At 36.0% G+C, this 19,334-nt stretch overlaps 1 protein-coding gene across 1 annotated transcript in view; it reads left to right on the top strand.

The window, feature by feature from the left end:
• Positions 1-6,546, top strand: part of MOXD1 (monooxygenase DBH like 1) — a 69,357-nt gene extending 62,811 nt beyond the window's left edge. The window contains exons 11-12 of the mRNA XM_054568930.1: positions 5,657-5,825; positions 6,291-6,546. Of these exons, the coding sequence (XP_054424905.1) occupies positions 5,657-5,825; positions 6,291-6,455 (334 nt within the window). The 3' untranslated portion in view covers positions 6,456-6,546. The remainder of the gene's footprint in view (positions 1-5,656; positions 5,826-6,290) is intronic.
• The last annotated feature ends 12,788 nt before the right edge of the window (positions 6,547-19,334 follow it).

Below are 19,334 nucleotides of genomic sequence, written 5' to 3'. Positions count from 1 at the left end.
GTTTTCAAATGCATGATTTCATGTACGTTATTTTCATACAGTTCCAATAGGTAGAGCAAGGCTTGCAATCCTAGTTTTATAGAGGGGGAAATGGAAAGGAAGAGATTATGAAACTGTTCAATGCTCTGTAATTCACAGAAAATGGCAGAGCTAGGGCGGCCTCCGTATTGCGGTCTCTGATTTTATTGCTATATATATTTTATTAAAAATAAATAATTGTATTTTAAAATAAAATATTAATAAAAATCAAAACGGCACATAAAATGTCATTCTAAAAACACTAGATAGTCTTGTTTTTAAAATATTGATATCATATTGTCTCCTGCTAACATTGAAATAGCCTTTTGTTCCTTTAGAGTATTTCTTCTGTGTTCACTAGAACTTTTTCCTAATCAGCGGTTAACTTGAAACAATGTTGAAAACAAATGGACTTTCAAGGCTGCCTGTTTACAAGATGCTGATTCCAAACACATTCTATTTTGAATACATTCTGTGGGTGAATTACTTTCTTTTGGTTCCTATTGTGAAAAGCCTCTGCAAATGCCCCGTTTCCCTGTCCCTGTGAGTTCTGCCAGTGGCCATGCTTCTGGTCTCCCCTGGGAGACACAGCAGTTGGGGTTTTCATCACTTAGGGGGGCGGGAGAATTGCTTCACAGAACAAGGCCAGTTTTGAGATGTAACTGCCCACGTAAAACCATTTAACTACAGGTTAGATATATTTATTCTTCAAAAAATACGAGTGAAAAGAGTCTCTGTTATGAAATACATGTTTGGACTTTAAATCAAACTTTCAAGTATAGTTAATCATCACAGTGACATAAATATTGAAGACCAAACTAACAAGGTGCTGGTTAAAAGATCAGAACAAGGGAAATGGTTTGGGAGCTTTTACTGTGTTGCTTAAAAGAAAATTGCTCATTTGTTTTCAGGATACAATACTGAAAAGGAATATCATCTCACATATAACCTCGAATCTCCTATTTTGTGCTTTTAGTGTAGTAATTAAGTAGGTACCCCATTTCATTTTAAACATTCATAGCAATCCTGAGATTAGAGGATGACTTGGTAGAAAAAGAGAGACAACTACATCTTGTTTCAGGATTTGTCTGTTCTGAGGGTTGCCTCCTACAGATCTGGCAAGGCTTAAGGAAGAACAAAAACTCACAAAGATTAGATGACAGAATAGATAATGAATTTATATCAATTCTCTGTTCTCTGAAACATCACATCAATGCAATCACAGGAAGGTTTATGTGATGGAAAAGTTCCTGTGTTTTTTTGTTCTATTTCTAAAGAAGAATCAAGAGAGGTGTTTCTCTTTTTTCTTTATAGGAAAAATCACTTTATGTTTATAATGTGTAAAAGTCACAAATGTTTCTTATCATTTAGGTAATGCAGAAAAATGTTTTAAAAAGGATAAAAGCCATTACCTCAAATTCTGTTAGGAAAAAAAATACTAATAGCATTCATTGAAAGCTATTACAGACATCTCTGTATGTAGGCATTGATGTAAAGATGACTAGACTATGATATAAAGATTTTAACTTGTTCACTGTTTTAAACAAAAACAGTAACACTTAATTTTGCTTTAATTTATCAGAAGACAAAGAAACTGAACTAAAAGTGAAGAGTTGTTGAACTTCTAATAAATGTTGCTGCTGTTTTTAACCGTAAGAGACAGTAATGAAAGGGGCTCATGAATGTTAAGAAAATATATTGTAAAAAACATTAATATGTTACACTTGCTTTTTAAAAACTACATGGTGGTGGGTTGGGTTTTGGTTTTTTTTTTTTGGTCTTTTTGTTTTTATTTTTTTCTTCTTAAATTTTGGGATTTTGGGTGATCATTTTCTTGTTTTTTGTTTTGTTATTGTTTTTCTTTTCTATCTTTTTTCCCCCCTAAACTGCATGTTTCAAGTTTAGATCATTAAAAGATGAGGACATTCATACTTTCACATTGTGTCCAACCTCCCTTTTCTATACCTCCAAATATTTATTATTCACATTATAATTTTTGTATTATCAAGATTTTAATTTTTCACATTTAACTTTGAAAACTAACTCTAACAGTATTTAATACAACTTTAATTTTTAAATAGAGTCAATGATAATGCTGAATTTTCTGCATTTTTTTAGTTTTTAAATTTTATTCTCAACTTGTTTCATCCAGGAGGACTGGCAGGTGTTTTATGCCCAGAGTTCTTTTACACTTGAGAATTTCTGCATTTAGATTTGGCCAGACTTTGGCGGGATATCATGTTGTGGGGTCATTCCTCCCCACCCTCTTCAGAGATCTCTTTGGATGAATGGGAGCATTTGTCCTTTACCTGTAGAACACATAAGTTAAATTGAACATGTTTCATTGCTGAGCACCTGGGTTAACACCTGGTGGTGAAATCACTGGATTGTGTACTAAGAATACATTTATTTCATAAGGCTCTCAAAATTTTCACCAAAATGGTGGACCTTTTTACATACTCACCAGTAATGTATAGGAGCTCTTACTGCTTAACGTTCTTCTCAATGTTTTATATTTTCAGTATTTTAAATTTTATCTATTTTAATATGTATGTAGTGTGATATTTTGTGGTTTTATTTTCCATTTCCCTTGTGACTCACAATCTTGGGCCTCTTTTCACATGCTTATTGATCATTTATATATGTTCCTCTTTAATTACACAAATTTTTGTACATAGTTTTGTTGGGTTATTTGTCTTATTATATACTTGTAGGAGTTCTTTATATTTTTAAAGAGTTCTTTATACTTGGATTTAAGTTCTTTGTCAGATATATTTTTACAAATAATTTCTTCCAGTCTGTGGTTTGATTTTCAGTGTTTAGCTATAGTTTTTGAAATCTTTTTGATCACTTATGGTTTGTTTTGTGCTTTTGATATCCTATGTAAGAAATATTTGCCTACCCAAGGCCTACCCAAGGCCATGAAGATTTTCTCCTTTTTTTTTTCTGTTAAGAAGTTTATAGTTTTAGGTCCTACAGTTTGGTTGATGATACATTTTGAATGAATTTCTGTGTGTGATATGAATAACTGCTGAGGTCATTCTTATTCATATGGATAAAAAGTTCCTCAAGAACCAATAGGATGAAAAAACCCTGCTTTTTCCTATTGAATTATATTGGAATGTTTGTCAAAAATCATTTAACCATGTATTGACTATTTCTGGACTCTGAATTCTGTATCATTGTTGTACATGTTTAACCTTAATATAATACCACACTCAGTTATTATAGTTTTCTAGCTTGTCCTTAAATAAGAGGGTGTAAGTCCCCAAATGTTGTCATTTTTTTTCCTTTTCTTCAAATTACTTTGGATAGTCTAAGTTTATTTCATTTTTGTATATATTTTAAATTAACCTGTCAAATTAAAATTTGAAAAAAACTTATTAATATTAAGTAATATTAATGTGATATATTTTTATCAACTATAGTGATATATAAATAATACATTTTTTAAAGTATTTGGGTAGATGTGTACATAGTGCCCAGATGTGCAGAAATGTTTCTAGAACATTCCAGATATTCCTAACTCTCAGTCCCAGTGATAATAGAAGAACTTGCTACTCCAAGGTTGTGTATTTCTGGTTTAAAGCTTAGTCTTATAAGTAAAAATACTCAAGATAAAAATATTCACTTTTTCAGGGTTTTTTCTCAGTTTTGTCCTCTTTTCTCCAGGGGTAAATTGTGGTATAGGATAGGTTGGAAGTGACGGAGTGACTTTATTACAGAGTAGGGGACTGAACAAAGTTATTAGGAATGGAGAGGAAACAATGAACATTAGACAATGCTGTCATCTCAGAGAGGTTGGCGACTATGTCCCCAGGTTACTCAGTCATGCCATGTTGTCCCTAATGTAAGAACCTATCGGTTTTCCCTTTTTACATCCTTTTCACATATTTATAGTAAGTTAACAAATGCCTTTATACCTCATGTCAAAAAATCCTAGTTTGTTAATATATTCTAGTGGCAAAGCTTTTTAAGATTTTATCAATGTACAGTAATACAGTATTCATTCTTACCAGCAAGCCTGCAGAAAAATCAGAGGACTTAGGCCACCTTGGATCATTAGTAGAGATTCTAGTGCCACCCTGTGGTGTGTTAGGTGGTTACAGGCTGATGATTCCTCCTTTCATGACCCCCCATTCCCCTCCCCATTATTTCCCTAGTTGTGAAGTTGATTTTCTTTTTTTCCAGATAGATACATTATCCTTGTGAAAAGTAAATTTTATTTTTAATATTTGATTTAAAATCTATTTTCTATTTAATAAAATCTAGACGTAGCTTTCATTGTATTTAAAAGGACATTGTATATAGACATAATAGTCCCCTTTCACATTTTTATTTTGTACTAATTCTGATTTGTATCTCTACATGTCTTCACAGCATGTTTAATTTTAAAATGTGATAGATTCTAGGTCATTGGTGGATATGATTAATGTGACCTGATGCTCTTTCTTTATGGTATTTAATTTTAAAGTCTCTGTATAAAATGCATTTAAACTCAACAAAGATATATTGACTTTAATGAAAGGAAAAAAAGGAAGTTAGGACTAAAGAATAGAAAAGTCACCATATATTATGCATTGCTTTTTCATTGTATTACTAGAGTATGGAAGAAATAATTTTAACCTGGACATTAAAAATTTATCTCTATAACTAAAAAATTAATAAAGGATGTTTAATTTACTTAAAAAGATAATATCAATGTGCCTGAGTAGGTTGTGTGTGTATGAGAAGAAACTGTGAAGATCAATATTACAATGTAGATTCTTCAGCTGGCGGTTATTTGGTAATTACTGGAACAACTTCTTGGGATGTGATGGGGGCTAGATGCCTGCTGGTTACCCATGATAGTCTCCTGGAAGGTCCTGGGTTAGTTCATGTAACTTTTTGTTGTTTGTCAACATTTATACTTTTCCTTTTTCACAAATAAATAATATAAACTTATATTTAACGAAGGGTATGTTTTCAAGCAGGTCTTGCCACTCTTCTGTGATTTGTTCTTTCTTGGACATTTAACATGGTTTTTGTTTGTTTGTTTTTAGAGCAGCAAGTAGAAGCAAAGCAGATCATCTGAAGAGTATTTACTTTTCTCAGTAAAATTTTAAAAACTGGTCCATTTTCAAATCCTTTGAATTTATCTCCATGTAAACAATCCAAAACAGGGCGGCCACGAGAGGTCAGACTTCTCTAATGTAAAAAATGTACAAACGTGTGTGGAATTGAAATTTCTGCCTCGTTACAGTCCTTTTAAAGACCCTATGCGTTTTTTAATTATACCATTTTCATTGCACTATTTAGAACAGTTTGTTTACCAGTTATATTGTTAACTAGAGACAAAACAAATAAATAAGGAATTGTGAGACTCTAGGGAAGCTTTCTGAACCAAAATTACTTGTTTAAAAGTAATATCCATCTGCTATTCAAATAAGGAAGTTCATTGTTTAAAATTGTCTGAATTTCATTGTCTGTATTTCCTCTGGTAACTGCCGATGAGTTCATCATCATGTTGCATTGGGTCATCTATGTTTGTAAAAATTAACAAGTATGAGGTCTATTTTAGAATGTTGAAAAGGAATGGAGATACATAATGCTTTTATTCTGAATATGACTAATTGCGCATTTTTTATTTTAAATTCAGGACCTGGCCTTTCATTATCAAAAGCCCCAAGCAATATAAAAACCTTTCCTTCATGGATGCAATGAATAAGTTTAAATGGACCAAAAAGCAAGGTCTGTCCTTCAACGAGCTTGTCCTTAGGCTACCGGTGAATGTGAGATGCTCCAAGGCAGACAATGCAGAGTGGTCGGTAAGCCCTAGTTTGTTTTAATCTTTGGGGAAACCACATGTCACATTTTATCTCGAATCCACAACAGATGAAATCTAAGGAACAGGCAAATATCCATGAATCCAACAAATCCAGCTCATAATGGTTACTTGTGTTGACCAAAAATTCCTGATTTCCCTCCCTTTAAGAGGGAAACTTACTCTAAAACGGAAGTCACAGTGAATCAGCAATAAGGTGAGATGAGAGTTTCAGAAAGCAGCGTAGCCTGTCTTATATCTTCTGTCCCAGAGGTCTGGCTCTCTTCTCCGCTTCCCTCAAATCCCTTAAGCTTGTGACTGTCCTGATGTTTGATGGCTTCGGCAGCCATCTGTCCCTCCATCCCTCAGCCCTTTGATCCCTGCAGAAGTGCAAGGGCTGAGCAAGCTTGGCCGTAGGCCTGCTCTTAAATCACGTCCTCATTGGCATTCTCTGCTTTTCCATTTTCAGACCCAAGGGATGACAGCGGTACCTCCAGATATAGAAAGACCATACAGAGCAAAATCTTTGGTGTGCACCTCTCCTTCCTCATCTCCACACAGAAACTCCTCTCTCCAGCTGCTGGCGTGCTTCACGGTCCTGGGCAGCATACTGAGCTGCTTATACTTGTCCTAATTCTTCAGTCCTCGGTGCTGATGTTCTCTTTCTCTGGGATCTGAAACTGTCATTAAACATGAAAGTTAAACCACTTTGGGCATGAGGAGCAAATGTGAAGATGGTAGAGACTCACCTTTCATACACTCCCTTCCTCCCCACTCTCCCAGTTTTCCTGAGAGATGTCATGGGTTCTCTTCCTTTCCTCAGAGATGTCTCATAAAATGTATCACCAACAAAGCAAAACTGGCCTGATAATATTACCGTTATAAAAATTTGGACAAAGTCAAGTGGACATAAAAGAATTTTCTTTACTTCCATATTACATTTTATTTAAACACTCATAATTGCTATTTTATTCTTTAATTTTTGGTTTGGCTTCCACATACCTTTTAAAAAATACTTTCATCTTAGAAATGGAAAAGGAAATATTCTCTTTTCATTCCAGTTTTCTTCCTCTTTATCATTCTTTGGGTGTGACTTCCCAAGTGGAGCTAAGGTCCCTCCTGTCTTCCGATGTTATCCAGTTCTGTCCTTTTCTGTGAATTTCCTGTGGGTTCCATACCACAATCTTTGTTGATGATGCCCATTCTAATCTCTTCATTTATCTGAGTCTATTGCTTCTCCCAAAGTACCCAAACCCATCTCAGAGTATTTTTGTATCCTTCCCTGCTCAGCACTGGCCAGGTGGATGTTTCCTTCAGCTCTGTCACTACCTAAAAAGAAAGAGGCTACAGGAAATACAGAAATGGTACCTAACTGATTGTAAGCTGAGGGAAAAAGTAGCTGGTTGCAAACCCCATGCTGCGAGGGGTGTATCTGGAGCGTCCAGGTCATAGGTCAGACAGTGTGAGTGAGCTGGCCAAGGAGGGTGTGAGGTCCATGTGGCCCGTCACTGACTGCCATTGGGTGTCGCACGTGCTGCATACTGGCTCAATTTGAGTCACAGTAGCTATCGTAGATTTATTTCTATATTAGTCAATAGAGTGACTTTCCATAATAAAGTTGTTACCAATTGAAAATTTTGTGAGTTTTTTTCATTGTCTGTATAATTTAGCTAAATCTTGTTCATTTCTTAAATTTGGATCATATTAATAAACTAAATAAAATTAAATTTTTGTGTGGTCTCTTGTACATTCCTTGAGAGAAGAAGGTGATTCCAAACTGATGTTTCCAGTCAAATCAATTAAACATGCTACATTTTTCTATTTCATATTTAAGCCTTTCTCCCCAGCAAACAACGTCTTCAACACAAACTATTTTGTCTTTTAAATAAATATTATGTTTTGGCATGTTTCTTTTCTGATTCTAAAAATTTTATCCATATAATTAAATGTCTGTAATACTTATGAGGCATATTTTATAGTCAAATTTTCTTCTTTTTATTTCTTAACTGCTGTATCAGATTCTATGATTTTCCATCCAAATATTTATATAAGAAATGTAATCCCAAATATTCTCTATCTGAATTTTATATTTATTTTTATTTCAGAACATCTGAATCTGAGATGTCAAAGTAAAATGATTTCCTTTGGAAATTATGTAATATTGTATTTGTGTTCATTGTTCTTGGTAAGGAAGGTAAACAAACTGGCTAGAAAAGGCAACACAGCTTTTAGAAGCTTGGGTCTTTGGAGCCATGGGAATCTGTTTGTCCAGTTGATGTGACTAAGCATAAGGCTCACATTCTTCTCCTAGGAATTTTCATGAATATATGTAATTTTGAGGAATTGACTCTTTTTGAATGAAAATTCTGCAGGATTCTGACTGTATTCCAAGTTAATTTGCTCTTACATTGGAAGGCCTTCCCAGGAGAGCTCAGGCTTTTCATTGCTGCCCTGGATCCAGGCACATTACCTGCTCTGGGCTCTCAGGAAGGAGTACGGGAGGCCTGAGGCAAAGCAGAGGCTCAATCCATGCACCACGGTCCCTAGATTCATCCCTAATGCACGGAGGGTTGGAGAAACTTATATGAAGAAAGCAATATTTATTTATCAAGTCCATGTGAGGTTGAGGGTATCTTGTGTGATCATTTCATCCAAAGAGGTATCAAACAGGATCAAAGGAATCCTAGTAGTGAGAAAAGTGATGCATACAACTGTGGCAGACATATTAGGAGCTTTGAACTTTCTCAAAATGGCTTAGAACTTTCCTAGTGGCTACAGAGGCCAATGGTGAGTGGCAGACAGGAGGGCATTTACAAGTAGTGTATAGTTGCATTGTACAATTTGCTCAACCAAATGCTTATTGGTGGATATAATGGCCATTTGAAGTTTTCCAATATGATAAACATTGATGTGAATAACATTCTTATAATTAAGACTTTTTCATATCTATAAAAATTTCCTTACAATAAGTTACTGTAAGTAAAATGACAGACTCAATTATATACTTTTGAGAATTTTAATTTAATAATTACATATATTTGTGAACTTTGATGAATATTCTTAGATGTCTTATACTTGTTCAAATTATTCTCAAATAGTTTAGAAAAGAATTCATTCTATATCTATTGTCTGTCTACAAAGAGAGTAAGATAATTCAAATATGGTAAAATGATAACGATTGAGGACTCTGGATGATGGATACAGGGGGTTTTTAATTCTATTCTTACAACATTTTAGCTTTATGAAAAGTGTATTCATCATCATGGACTTCTCCATAGACTATTTGGACCATGAAGCTAGTTTATATGTTAGTTTGATCATCTTAGCCCTGCAAGACCTTGATCAACAGTCATGTCCAAATCCAGGAGAGTCGAACTGGCATTTTATAGGCAGAAAATAGTCAATTGAATAGACTCATGGCAGCATCTCTAACTCCCTTGGCCAGAGCTGCGGTCATTGGAAAATATAGAGTCATGTAAAATTGTTACAAAGTTAAACAGGCTTACTGTAGAACTTCTCAGAGTCTTAATTATATAAATACACATTTGAAAGTTCAAGAGAAGTTATGTAGTGTTGAAGCATTACCCAAACTCATTGACCACTGTGCCTATGCTGTGGTGGGGGATCATTCCCCCAAGGACCAAGCTTTGGGGCACACGACTTTCCCAGCAAAGCACATGCAGGGTCCGTAACAAGTTTTCTAAAGATTCCCTGCTGTTCATGGGCAACTGCAAAACAGCCAAACAGATGTGGGCGTCCATCCACTTATATTCACTGGTCTTTTCCTCATTTGCTTTTCAGTTTGCCAACAAACACTGTTTTTTAAAAATTAATCTCAAGTTAGTATAATTTACAGAGAGCAAAGAAAAGGGAACTTACTTTTTTAAAAAAGATACTAAAATGAATTACATGGTAAGAATAAAGTATTTGAGAAGTGTTGACAAATAAGGCTATATATCTTGGGAAAGTTTCAAACTACAGACATAGACTAATAGTGTGGAATTGACGTAATGCAAAAAATACTGGAAATAGGGGGGAATAATCTACAAATGTAGGTAGGATGCAAGCCTGAATTGGACCATCTCCCCTTAATAGTTTTGAATAATTCCATTAAATATGACAACCGAAAATAATGACATATATTTATATAATGTTTTGAAATTTGAAAATTGTTTTCACAATATTTTTCATTTAATGTTTAAAACTTTTTACAAGTGAATACTTACATTCAGAAAAACTAAGCAGATAACATGTTGTACTGCAATAATCATTGGAGGCCTAAGTTTCAATCTCTTTACAAACTACATGTGGATAAACTAGATCCAAATTATTTGGACTTAACTAAGCTTCCGTTTCCCTTTGGTAAAGTAGGGATAATAATTTCTAACCTTATAAACTTGCTTCTGGGTTAAATGTGATGATGAAGATATAGTGCCTAACACATTGAGCTATTAAGATTAGTTTTCTTCCTCCCTTTGCAAGATCCCACGTTCAAGGTGCTCAATATCTGAGAAAAAGCACAGATTTTCTCTTCTATCTTTAGACACAATCAACTGAATTTGGCATTAACCAAACCACTTTTGCTGAGGGAATGATAATCAAATGAATATAAAGTCTGAATGAATTTGATGATCACTCACTCGAAAAATAATGTTTAATGACTGGCTAGTTATGTGCTATGCTTCTGAAGTATTTTGCTGTTTTCTTTTTCTTGTTGGAAATAATTTGTTCTTATAGAAACTAAAGCTCCTTCAGAGGTAAAATGAACAAGTTCTCCTTTCTTTTCTTTTATACGATTAGTTTTTTATGTGAACAGCTTTGAAATTCTACTCTTTTTTATTGGTTCATAAGGCTTTTTCTTCCACATTTGATTATTGTATCTTCATCTCACTTTGAGAAATTATTCCACAAGTTGTCTTATTTTATTAGTATTATGGCTGAAAAAACAGGCTCTTTGAAATAATCCTACTACATATAATTATATTCTGTTAACCCCAAAATAAGGAAAGATGTCGGAAATAGAGTGGGAGGGAAGAAATTATCCATATTAAGGAAAGTATTTCTCTCTCTTAGCCAGTAGGGGGCCTTTGCATACCTGGTTGGAAATCCAACCTGTGCAGGGGCAGGGAGGCCTTGGAGCGCTGGTCTCCTCTAAACCACCTGCTCTGATCCCTCTCCTCTTGAACCCTACCTATTTCCTTCTCTAGTACATTTATTGGTGTTAATTCTAAATTCAACTACCTCAAGTTAAAATTTTGAGGATTTAGTTCTAAGATCAATCTTACGTCTTTTTAACCCTTTTACTGTGGTGATTCTAAGGCTCTTTAAATTTTGAAATTATTTTACTGCAGCTTGTGTGTTATGCTTAATCTTCTATTTTAAGATAATTTAGATCTTTAACTTATCGTTTAACTTCTTTTTATCTCTTTTTTGTTTTTGTTTTCAATTTAATTTCCACTTTTAATTCTGATCTAAGTATTTTAATCATTACTTCTCAATATATTATTTAGTCCATTAGTTCTCTCTTTTTTTTAAAGTTTTTTAGTAGACGTTTGAAACACTTAAGTGAAATCATGGGCAGGAGTGAGAAGGTATTTTGTAAACAAGAAAACATGGAGGACTTTTTCCCTCAGAACTCTCCCCATCTTCAGCACCGGCTTCCCGTGAAGGGTTTCCCCAGAACAGATGAGAACAGTTTTCCAGGGCTTGAGGTCACTTGTGAATCTTGCTAGAGTGTAACCCTCATCACTGGGATGGCACACTGGAGTTACAAGAATAACGTTATTTTCCACAGACCATCTAGTCCTCACACGAGGGACTCTGCTCTGCGAAACTCCGTAGTCTCCAAATTATAAAACCACAGGATTTGGAGTAAATGATGGCAATTTTACCCCCTCGCCAGAAGCCTTTTATGGGCCGCACACTTGGAGAACTGGGCAAACATGGTATATACTACACTTACTTCTGAGGTTACCAATTTTCCTCTGTTGCTTTTGTGATTGCTAATCAGCTACAGATACTTTCTCTTTCCTTCTTTTGAACAATCTTCTATTTTTACGGTCAACAGAGATCGCCTGCAGTCTGCCCTTTGCTTAATTGGGATGTGGCTGTACGTATGGGCTCCACTGAAGTCTGTGCGCAGCTTTTATACAATTTTCACTTTTCATCACTCATTCACCCTTGAGGCAGACACTGCTACAGACTTGAAACACAGTGGTAAACAAGAAAGCTGAACTCAAATTTAGGGAGAAAAACAGAGATTGGAGGTATGATTTTAAAAAATCTCTTATTTTTGAGTTCTCTTTGCCCAGGTAGTGTAGCATTAACTCTGATGGCCAGAGGACATAGCTTTTCACCCACAGTACACATTTGTACTGGTCATAATATTTGACACGTATGTTGCATACAGCTAAGTGTTGTGTTTACCCTCAATGTTAGTGCCATTTTTAGAACTATTAACTTATTTTCAATTTTACCTACAGATAAATGTATTTAAATTAACAGTGTAAAAGATCTTTCTTTCAGTAAGATACATCTGCATCTCCAATAAGAATATTAATTTTATGTGACTTGGACCCATTCAACTCTATCTACTTTTTAATTTCATTTACTGTATTTTTGAACATGCTGCCTACAAGAGTAAAAGGGGAACTGAGAGATGGGGTGAGCGAGTGGAGAGCCCCCAGAGAAGGGGATCTTCGGCTGGGTCCTGTGGCTACCGTTGCGCAGCCACAGAAAACCCTTTTGCCTGGACTTGTTTCACAGTGCCTGGTCTCTGCGTCGGAGTGGCTTTTAGTATTTACTCCGATGGGAAGCGTTGACATTACATCTTTGCTTTACATCATTACAATGAATAAAAGATTGATTTAACGTTGGCCTAGGTACAATGGAGAAGCTAGACTAAAACAATAAAAATTTAAAAATCTTGTTTAAATAGTTGTATGAGAATCCACGTCCACCAGATTGTCTAACGTGATTTAACTGATGAGTTTTCATCATCTCCCTTTGTAACTGCCAGAGAGTTTAGCACAGTGAATTGCCTATAGGAATTTCATCATAAATATTAGTTGAATAATTCTGAAATATGTAGTTTTAGAGCATCTCTAACTGTGCATTTAAAAAATGTTAAGCAGGTTGCCAAAGCCCCATAGGCTAAATATATTTAGTATTTAAAACTCTGAAAATTCTGAATCTAGAGTGTTTTGTACCAAATGTGATGTAAAGCCAGACTAAATAAATCAAGTATTTTCATGTAAAGTTCTTTCCTGGGGTATCTCACTGGAGGGAAAAACCCAGGGCGACGAGGCCAGCTTAAGGACATGTCTTGCAGTCAGGCTCACTTTGTAAGTAACACAATGGAGAACCACCCGCGTGACCTAGCTTCAGGAACCCAAAGCTTGCAGTACGGATGGAAAAACTCGGCTTGCTGCTTGCTGTCCAAAATTCCACAAAGATAGAACATTATTATTTGGTAATGGGAAGATAATAATACATTAAATCTTATTATTTCTGCTTTGCAGAGAAGGAGTTTAATGGAATGCAGTGTGGGTAAGAAGGTTGGAGGAGATGAATTGTGTGGCATACTCAGGTGAGTGAATCAATGAGAGTACCTGCCAAAGGTAATGGACATTACAAAGAAGTCTAGGAAACCTTCTCCCCAATTTTCTTTGTCAGCACAATACATGTGATAAGCCACATCCAAGATTTGTCAAGATGATTTGCATTTAGTGCATTCTCTCCTGCCATTTACAAAAGCGGTATAATATTTATTGCTCTGTGAAACAAGAGCCTGTGGCTTAACAAGAGGAAAAGTCTAATGTGATGTTTAAAATAGGTCCTCATTATACAACAGATGCATTTCCTTTCAGCCTTCCATGAGTAGAAATGGGCCCGATTAATCAAGAACAAGGTTAGAGGGTGAGAGGTAAGGGATAAGAGGTGCTTTTTCTCCCCTATTGGTGGTAGATGTGACCGCACTAAAGGATCGAAGGGTCACACATCACTCCAGTCCTCGTTTGGTTTTGAAGGCTGTGGGTGCCACTGTGGGGCAGATGCCCAGGCAGCTGCAGAAGCGTTCTTGTTACCGGAGGGTCCGTCAGTCTGGCTTGCGGACAGAACAATTGCTGGACACTTGAGCTGACACTGTCGCCCCACAGATTGCTCATCTTTTCTTTTGTGTTCTCTCCCCTCTCTACTCCCACTGGCCAGTTCTCAGCAGCTTTATTTATAGTAACTAAAACCTGGGAACAACCCAAGTGCTCTCAAATGGGGAAACAGACTGGGGTGCAGGTGAGGGTGAAATGCCACTCAGCAGTAAGAGGAATGAACTATCGATACAGGCACAGGGATGCGTTCTCAATGTCATTTTGTGGAGTGAAAAGGCAGTTTCAAAAGGTTGCATAATATGTGATTTCATTTATACAATATCATCAAAATGACACAATTATGGTGACGGAAGACAGCTTAGTGCCAGGAATTAGGGCTGGGTGTAGAATACGACCATGAACGGGTAAAATGAAGTGTCTTTGTGAGGATGGAATAGTTCTGTGTCCTGATTGTGATAGTTATACAAATATACACATGTGATAATATTTTATAGGACTATGTACCCCTCTCCTCTTCCAAAATAAAAAGTGCATGCAAATACTAGTGAAATACCAACATTGTCTATAGTTCAGTGAGTTATATCACGCCAATGTCCTTTTATTTGTTACTTTTGACAATGTACTAGGATTATGTAAGATGTTATAATTGTGAAAAGCTGGGTGCATGGTATACACAGACTGTACTGCTTTTTCAACTTCTTGTAAAATATCTTAAAAAGTATAAATGAAAAAGTGAAGGCTCACAGAAAGGTATGTAGGTAGATATATCTATATCTGTATATATCTCTCTTTATCTTACCAGTACTTTTGAGCAACTTATTATACTTTTCTTCATGTTTCTTGTGCTTGGGTTTTGTTGAGGTTCTTGAACCTGGGATTATAGTTTTTACCATATTTGGGAAAATTGTGGCTATTTCTTCAAATAGTTTTTCTGTCCCCCATCTTCCTCCTTGAAGGACTCCAATTATTTGTATATTTGACCTCTTAAGGTTGCCCCAGAGCTATTGGTGCTTTATTTATTATTTCCATGCAGTCTTTTTGCTCACTGTGTTTTATTCTAAGTTTCTATTGTTAGACCTTTTCAGCAATGCCTTCTGCACTGTTATTACCACCTAATGCATTTTTCATCAAAGTATTGTAGTTTTCATCTCTAAAAATAACTGAATCTTCCCTGTTCCTACTTAACACACTCAAGATTTACTCTAATTTCTTGAACATATGGAATTCAGATCTAGTGACTACTGTAATGTCCTTGTATACTAACCTCCTCACCTTCCCTTCTCTAGATCAGTTTCAACTGATCGACTTTATTTCTCCTTCACACACTGTATCTTCCTGCTTCTTTACAGGACTTTTTTTTTTTTTGCATTAATTTTTGAGGGAATGCCAGACATTTTGAAATGTACTTTGTTGGTTGATGGATATTTTTATATTATTATAAATATTCTTGAACATTTTATAGAACATTCTTAAATTACTTGGAAGCTGTATAATCCCCAGATCTTGCTGCTTTTTTTTTTTTTAAATCCCCAGATTTAAGCTCTGTGGGTGCAAACAGAGCTGCATTTATTCTAGGGTTAATTTTCCCCCCACTACTGAATCAAGCTCTTTCTCAGCATGTTAACCGATCCCACATGAATTATGAGTTTTCCACTCTGGCTGTTGGCGAGTGACCTCCAGGCACTTTCCCTGGAATTCTTTCAGGTGGTTTCTCCCTTGCTTCACTAAGAGCTGATTAGTAGTCAACTGAATACTTAATGGAGCCCCTGCAGATTCTTGGAGATGTCTCGCTACACACTTCTCTCTTTTTTCATACTCTTCCTGTGAACTCTAGCGCCCTTGTCTTTCCTGTAGTCCTAGTTCCATCTCCTCGACTCAGGAGACTGCTGGGTTCCTTCCAGAACCACAGAGAGCAGCCTAGATCAATACTCATGGAACTGATAAGCACATATGTCAACAAATCTCTTTATGAGTTGATATTTTGAAATGACTTGCTATCTATGAATTCTTATTTTTTTCCAAGGGGGAGGACAGAAACTCATCTCCCCAGTCCCTAGGGCTCCCTGGGAGTGGGGCCGGAGGAGAAGTTTCCATCTATTTCGTGGGCCCAGTTTAAAGGGAGCACTAACACCAGGAGAGAGTGCAGAGCTGAAGAAGAGCAGAAAGCCCAGTCAGAGTGGCCCCCGCCAAAGACGCCAGGCATCCAGACAGGAGTGGCCAGCTGTGGGCGTCCTTTCCTCCCGGCCACCTTCCTGGCTCTCCCCAGCCCGTATCTGGATTAGCCATGCCCCATCTGTCACCCAACAGCATCCTATGCTGACTTCTTCAGTGGATTTATTATTATATATTCACTCTATATTTTTCTATGTCCTCCAGCCTATATGTTCCAAGAAGGCAAGGATGGTAACTATCATGTTTATTATTGTCTCACTTGTTACCAACACACTACCAGAAACAGAGAAATTATTCAATAAACATTTGTTGAATAATTGCATTCTTTCATAAGTTATCAGATGAAAAACCTGGTTGTTTCGGAGATCAACCTCATCTACTCTGTTAAACTTAAAACAATGATCACTGCCGCCTTCTTTCTTCTTCATACTTTCCCCCCTTGGTAATACATTACAATTCTCTCCTAACTCTTTCCCAATGTTTCCTTTTCTTAAACGCTTCCCACTCCTTGAATTTGGGGTGGCAAATTCAATAGCCATGGTGGCCACACAGGTGATATAAATATGCCTTCTGAGCGATTGCAAAAATGTTTGGAATAAAGAGGTCTCTGAACAAAATGAAGAACACAAACCTTAGCTAAAGATTTCAATCCTTTTAAATTAAAAGAAAAACAAAAACCAGTGCTGGGCAATCCCTGCAACCTGTGCTTCAGCAGGTCCCAGGCTTAAATGCCAGGGCCTACCAGGATCCTGCCTTCTCCGCGGGGTTCACCGTTATTTATATCATGATAATTCCTGGTCTCCAAACATACTGCACTAGACATAGCAACTTAGATATATATATATACAAGCATTACATTATATATTTTAATATATTACATTATTACATTTTATACCAATATGTGGCAAATAAATACATATTTTTCAATTATATGTATATTCATTTCAAAAGTTACCATATGTCAGATGGAAATCATCTTGCTCCAAAAAGTCTATGTTCTTACTTATTTCCCCCTTGTAAACTGGAGCCACAGTCTTCTCATTCACCGAGACTGAAATTTTTTAAAAAGATTTTATTAATTTATTTTTAGAGGGATGGGAAGGCAGGGAGAAAGAGAGGGAGAGAAACATCGATGTGAGAGCAAAACATCAGTCAACTGCCTTTCCTAAGTGGCCCTTCCAGGCACTGAACCTGCAACCCAAGCATATGCCCTTGACTAGGATCAAACCAGTGACCCTTCACTTTGTAGGATGATGGCCAACCAACGGAGCCATGCTGTTCAGGGCTCACCTAGGCTGAAATTTGAACTCAACATAAATTTCACTTATTTCTTTAATCCTCATAGCCGGTCTATCTGTCCTTATGGCTTGTAGACCCTTGAATACTTACTGCCATCCTCATCATTGAAAATTTAACTCAAGTTCTAGTCATCTCTCAACAGGCCTTCTGACATAGTTTCCTTGTCAGGGATTCTAAACCCTGAATGTTAGTCATAATCACCTTGGGCATTTTCTAAAAATAAACATACCCAGTCCCAGTTCCCACATCATAGCTACTAAACCAGTGTCAGGAAATGGGCCTAGAACACTCACATTGGTCCATGAAAGCAATGTAGTGGCTTCTTTAAAATGTTCATCAATATTCTTAATATTATATCAGTGTACATTTCTTATATAAACCCATTCTTACTTGTCCTGCTCTTTTCTTTCCTCTTTCTAAAGGAAAGAGCATATCACTCTAATGTGACCAAAAGAAACCCCAGTTCCAGGTGCTGCAATCCAACCCAGAGATGTCTCCAGCTTGAGACCTTTGCTAATGGACTGTGCAAGTCAAAAGGCAAAATGAGAATGTTATGAGTTAGAAAATGATCCAGCTAAACTTAGCATAATTTAAAATCTAACTGCAACACTAAGTAATGAAATCAGATTCCTCAAAATGTAATTTACCTTTTTCATTGACTTCATTGTCAAATTGTTATTGATTGTTTAAAATAAGGATTTCTGTCAGTTTTGTTGAGAGAGTTTGAACCTATCACTAGAAACAAGAGACATGTGAGACTCAGAATTCCCTGTAATAAATGAACTTCTGCTCAGACACTGGTAGAAATCCCTTAGACATGGCGAAAACAGCTATTTCATTGTGCTCCCATTTCATCATCTCCACAGAAACACGTTCTCTAAAGATAGAATACTTTTAAAGGTAGATGAAAAAAACTTAATTTTTTTAAATAAAGCTTCTACTTATCAGAAATGTAGATATATTTTTTTCCACAATGACTTTCAAGACAAAGTTTTGAAGAAAGGAATTTACAGCTGAGCCAGCACAGCTATCATTTAGGAAGAGGTGCCACCTTGTGGACGAATGAAAAAAATGACTCGATGCGCTGACAAACCACTAGTTGTCATTACATTTGTTTTCTTGCTTTTGGAAGAATTGAGCTCATAAGAACTTCTCTGTTTCATTTTTATTCGAGTACAATAGACACGTGCAAACGTTCCTTTTGCAACATATGGAATCTCTGGTAAGCCTGGACAGAGTGCTGTTTCTAATTTTAGCTTCTTCCGGAGTGAATTGGGAGTACAGTGCCCACTTGTGGTAGAGCTGTCACTTTGCAAAAAGAGTCCTACTTTTCACTGGGAAGATTCTAAAGAAAGAATTTAAGAATGATTTGAATATCGTTAAATGGTTGGGTGGGCATCTGAGGGTCTGCAAAAAAAATCTTAATGGAACCCTAATAGAATTTCATATTTTCTACATATTATGTAGGAAGAGCAAGAAAGCTTATTTTAATATAGTCTTTTAAAGACATTTGTTATACAGTATTGGTTTTGACCCCAAGTGGTGTTTCTTTCATTCTCTTGTCTTGTGTACACTATTGAAATTTACTGAACATAATGAATGACCAAATGTTTCTAGCCATTTCAAACTGAAACAACTAAACAAATAATAAACTATCTCCAAATTTATTGTTAATGTCCATGTATGAGAAATACTGCCACAGTCATATTTTGTATGTCAAGAATCTGAATGTTTAGAAGGTGTCTGGCATAATAATACTCATTTCATTGAATTTTGTTGAATGAATAAGCAGCTTCCCATTATATTACCTGTCTTCAAGAGTTCACAATCCTTCTCAGGAAGTAAATGAGTTAGGTAATGAAAGCTGCGTAAATTAATTTTTATATTTTAAATGTACCTGAAGAGATATTATCATATTAAGACTTTATTTCATGCTC

The sequence above is a fragment of the Pteronotus mesoamericanus genome, unplaced genomic scaffold, assembly GCF_021234165.1.
Source record: "Pteronotus mesoamericanus isolate MK-2021 breed Mesoamerican mustached bat unplaced genomic scaffold, CSHL_Meso_final contig_20, whole genome shotgun sequence".
NCBI classification, from domain to species: Eukaryota; Metazoa; Chordata; class Mammalia; order Chiroptera; family Mormoopidae; genus Pteronotus; species Pteronotus mesoamericanus.
This window is presented reverse-complemented; position numbering and strand designations above follow the sequence as displayed.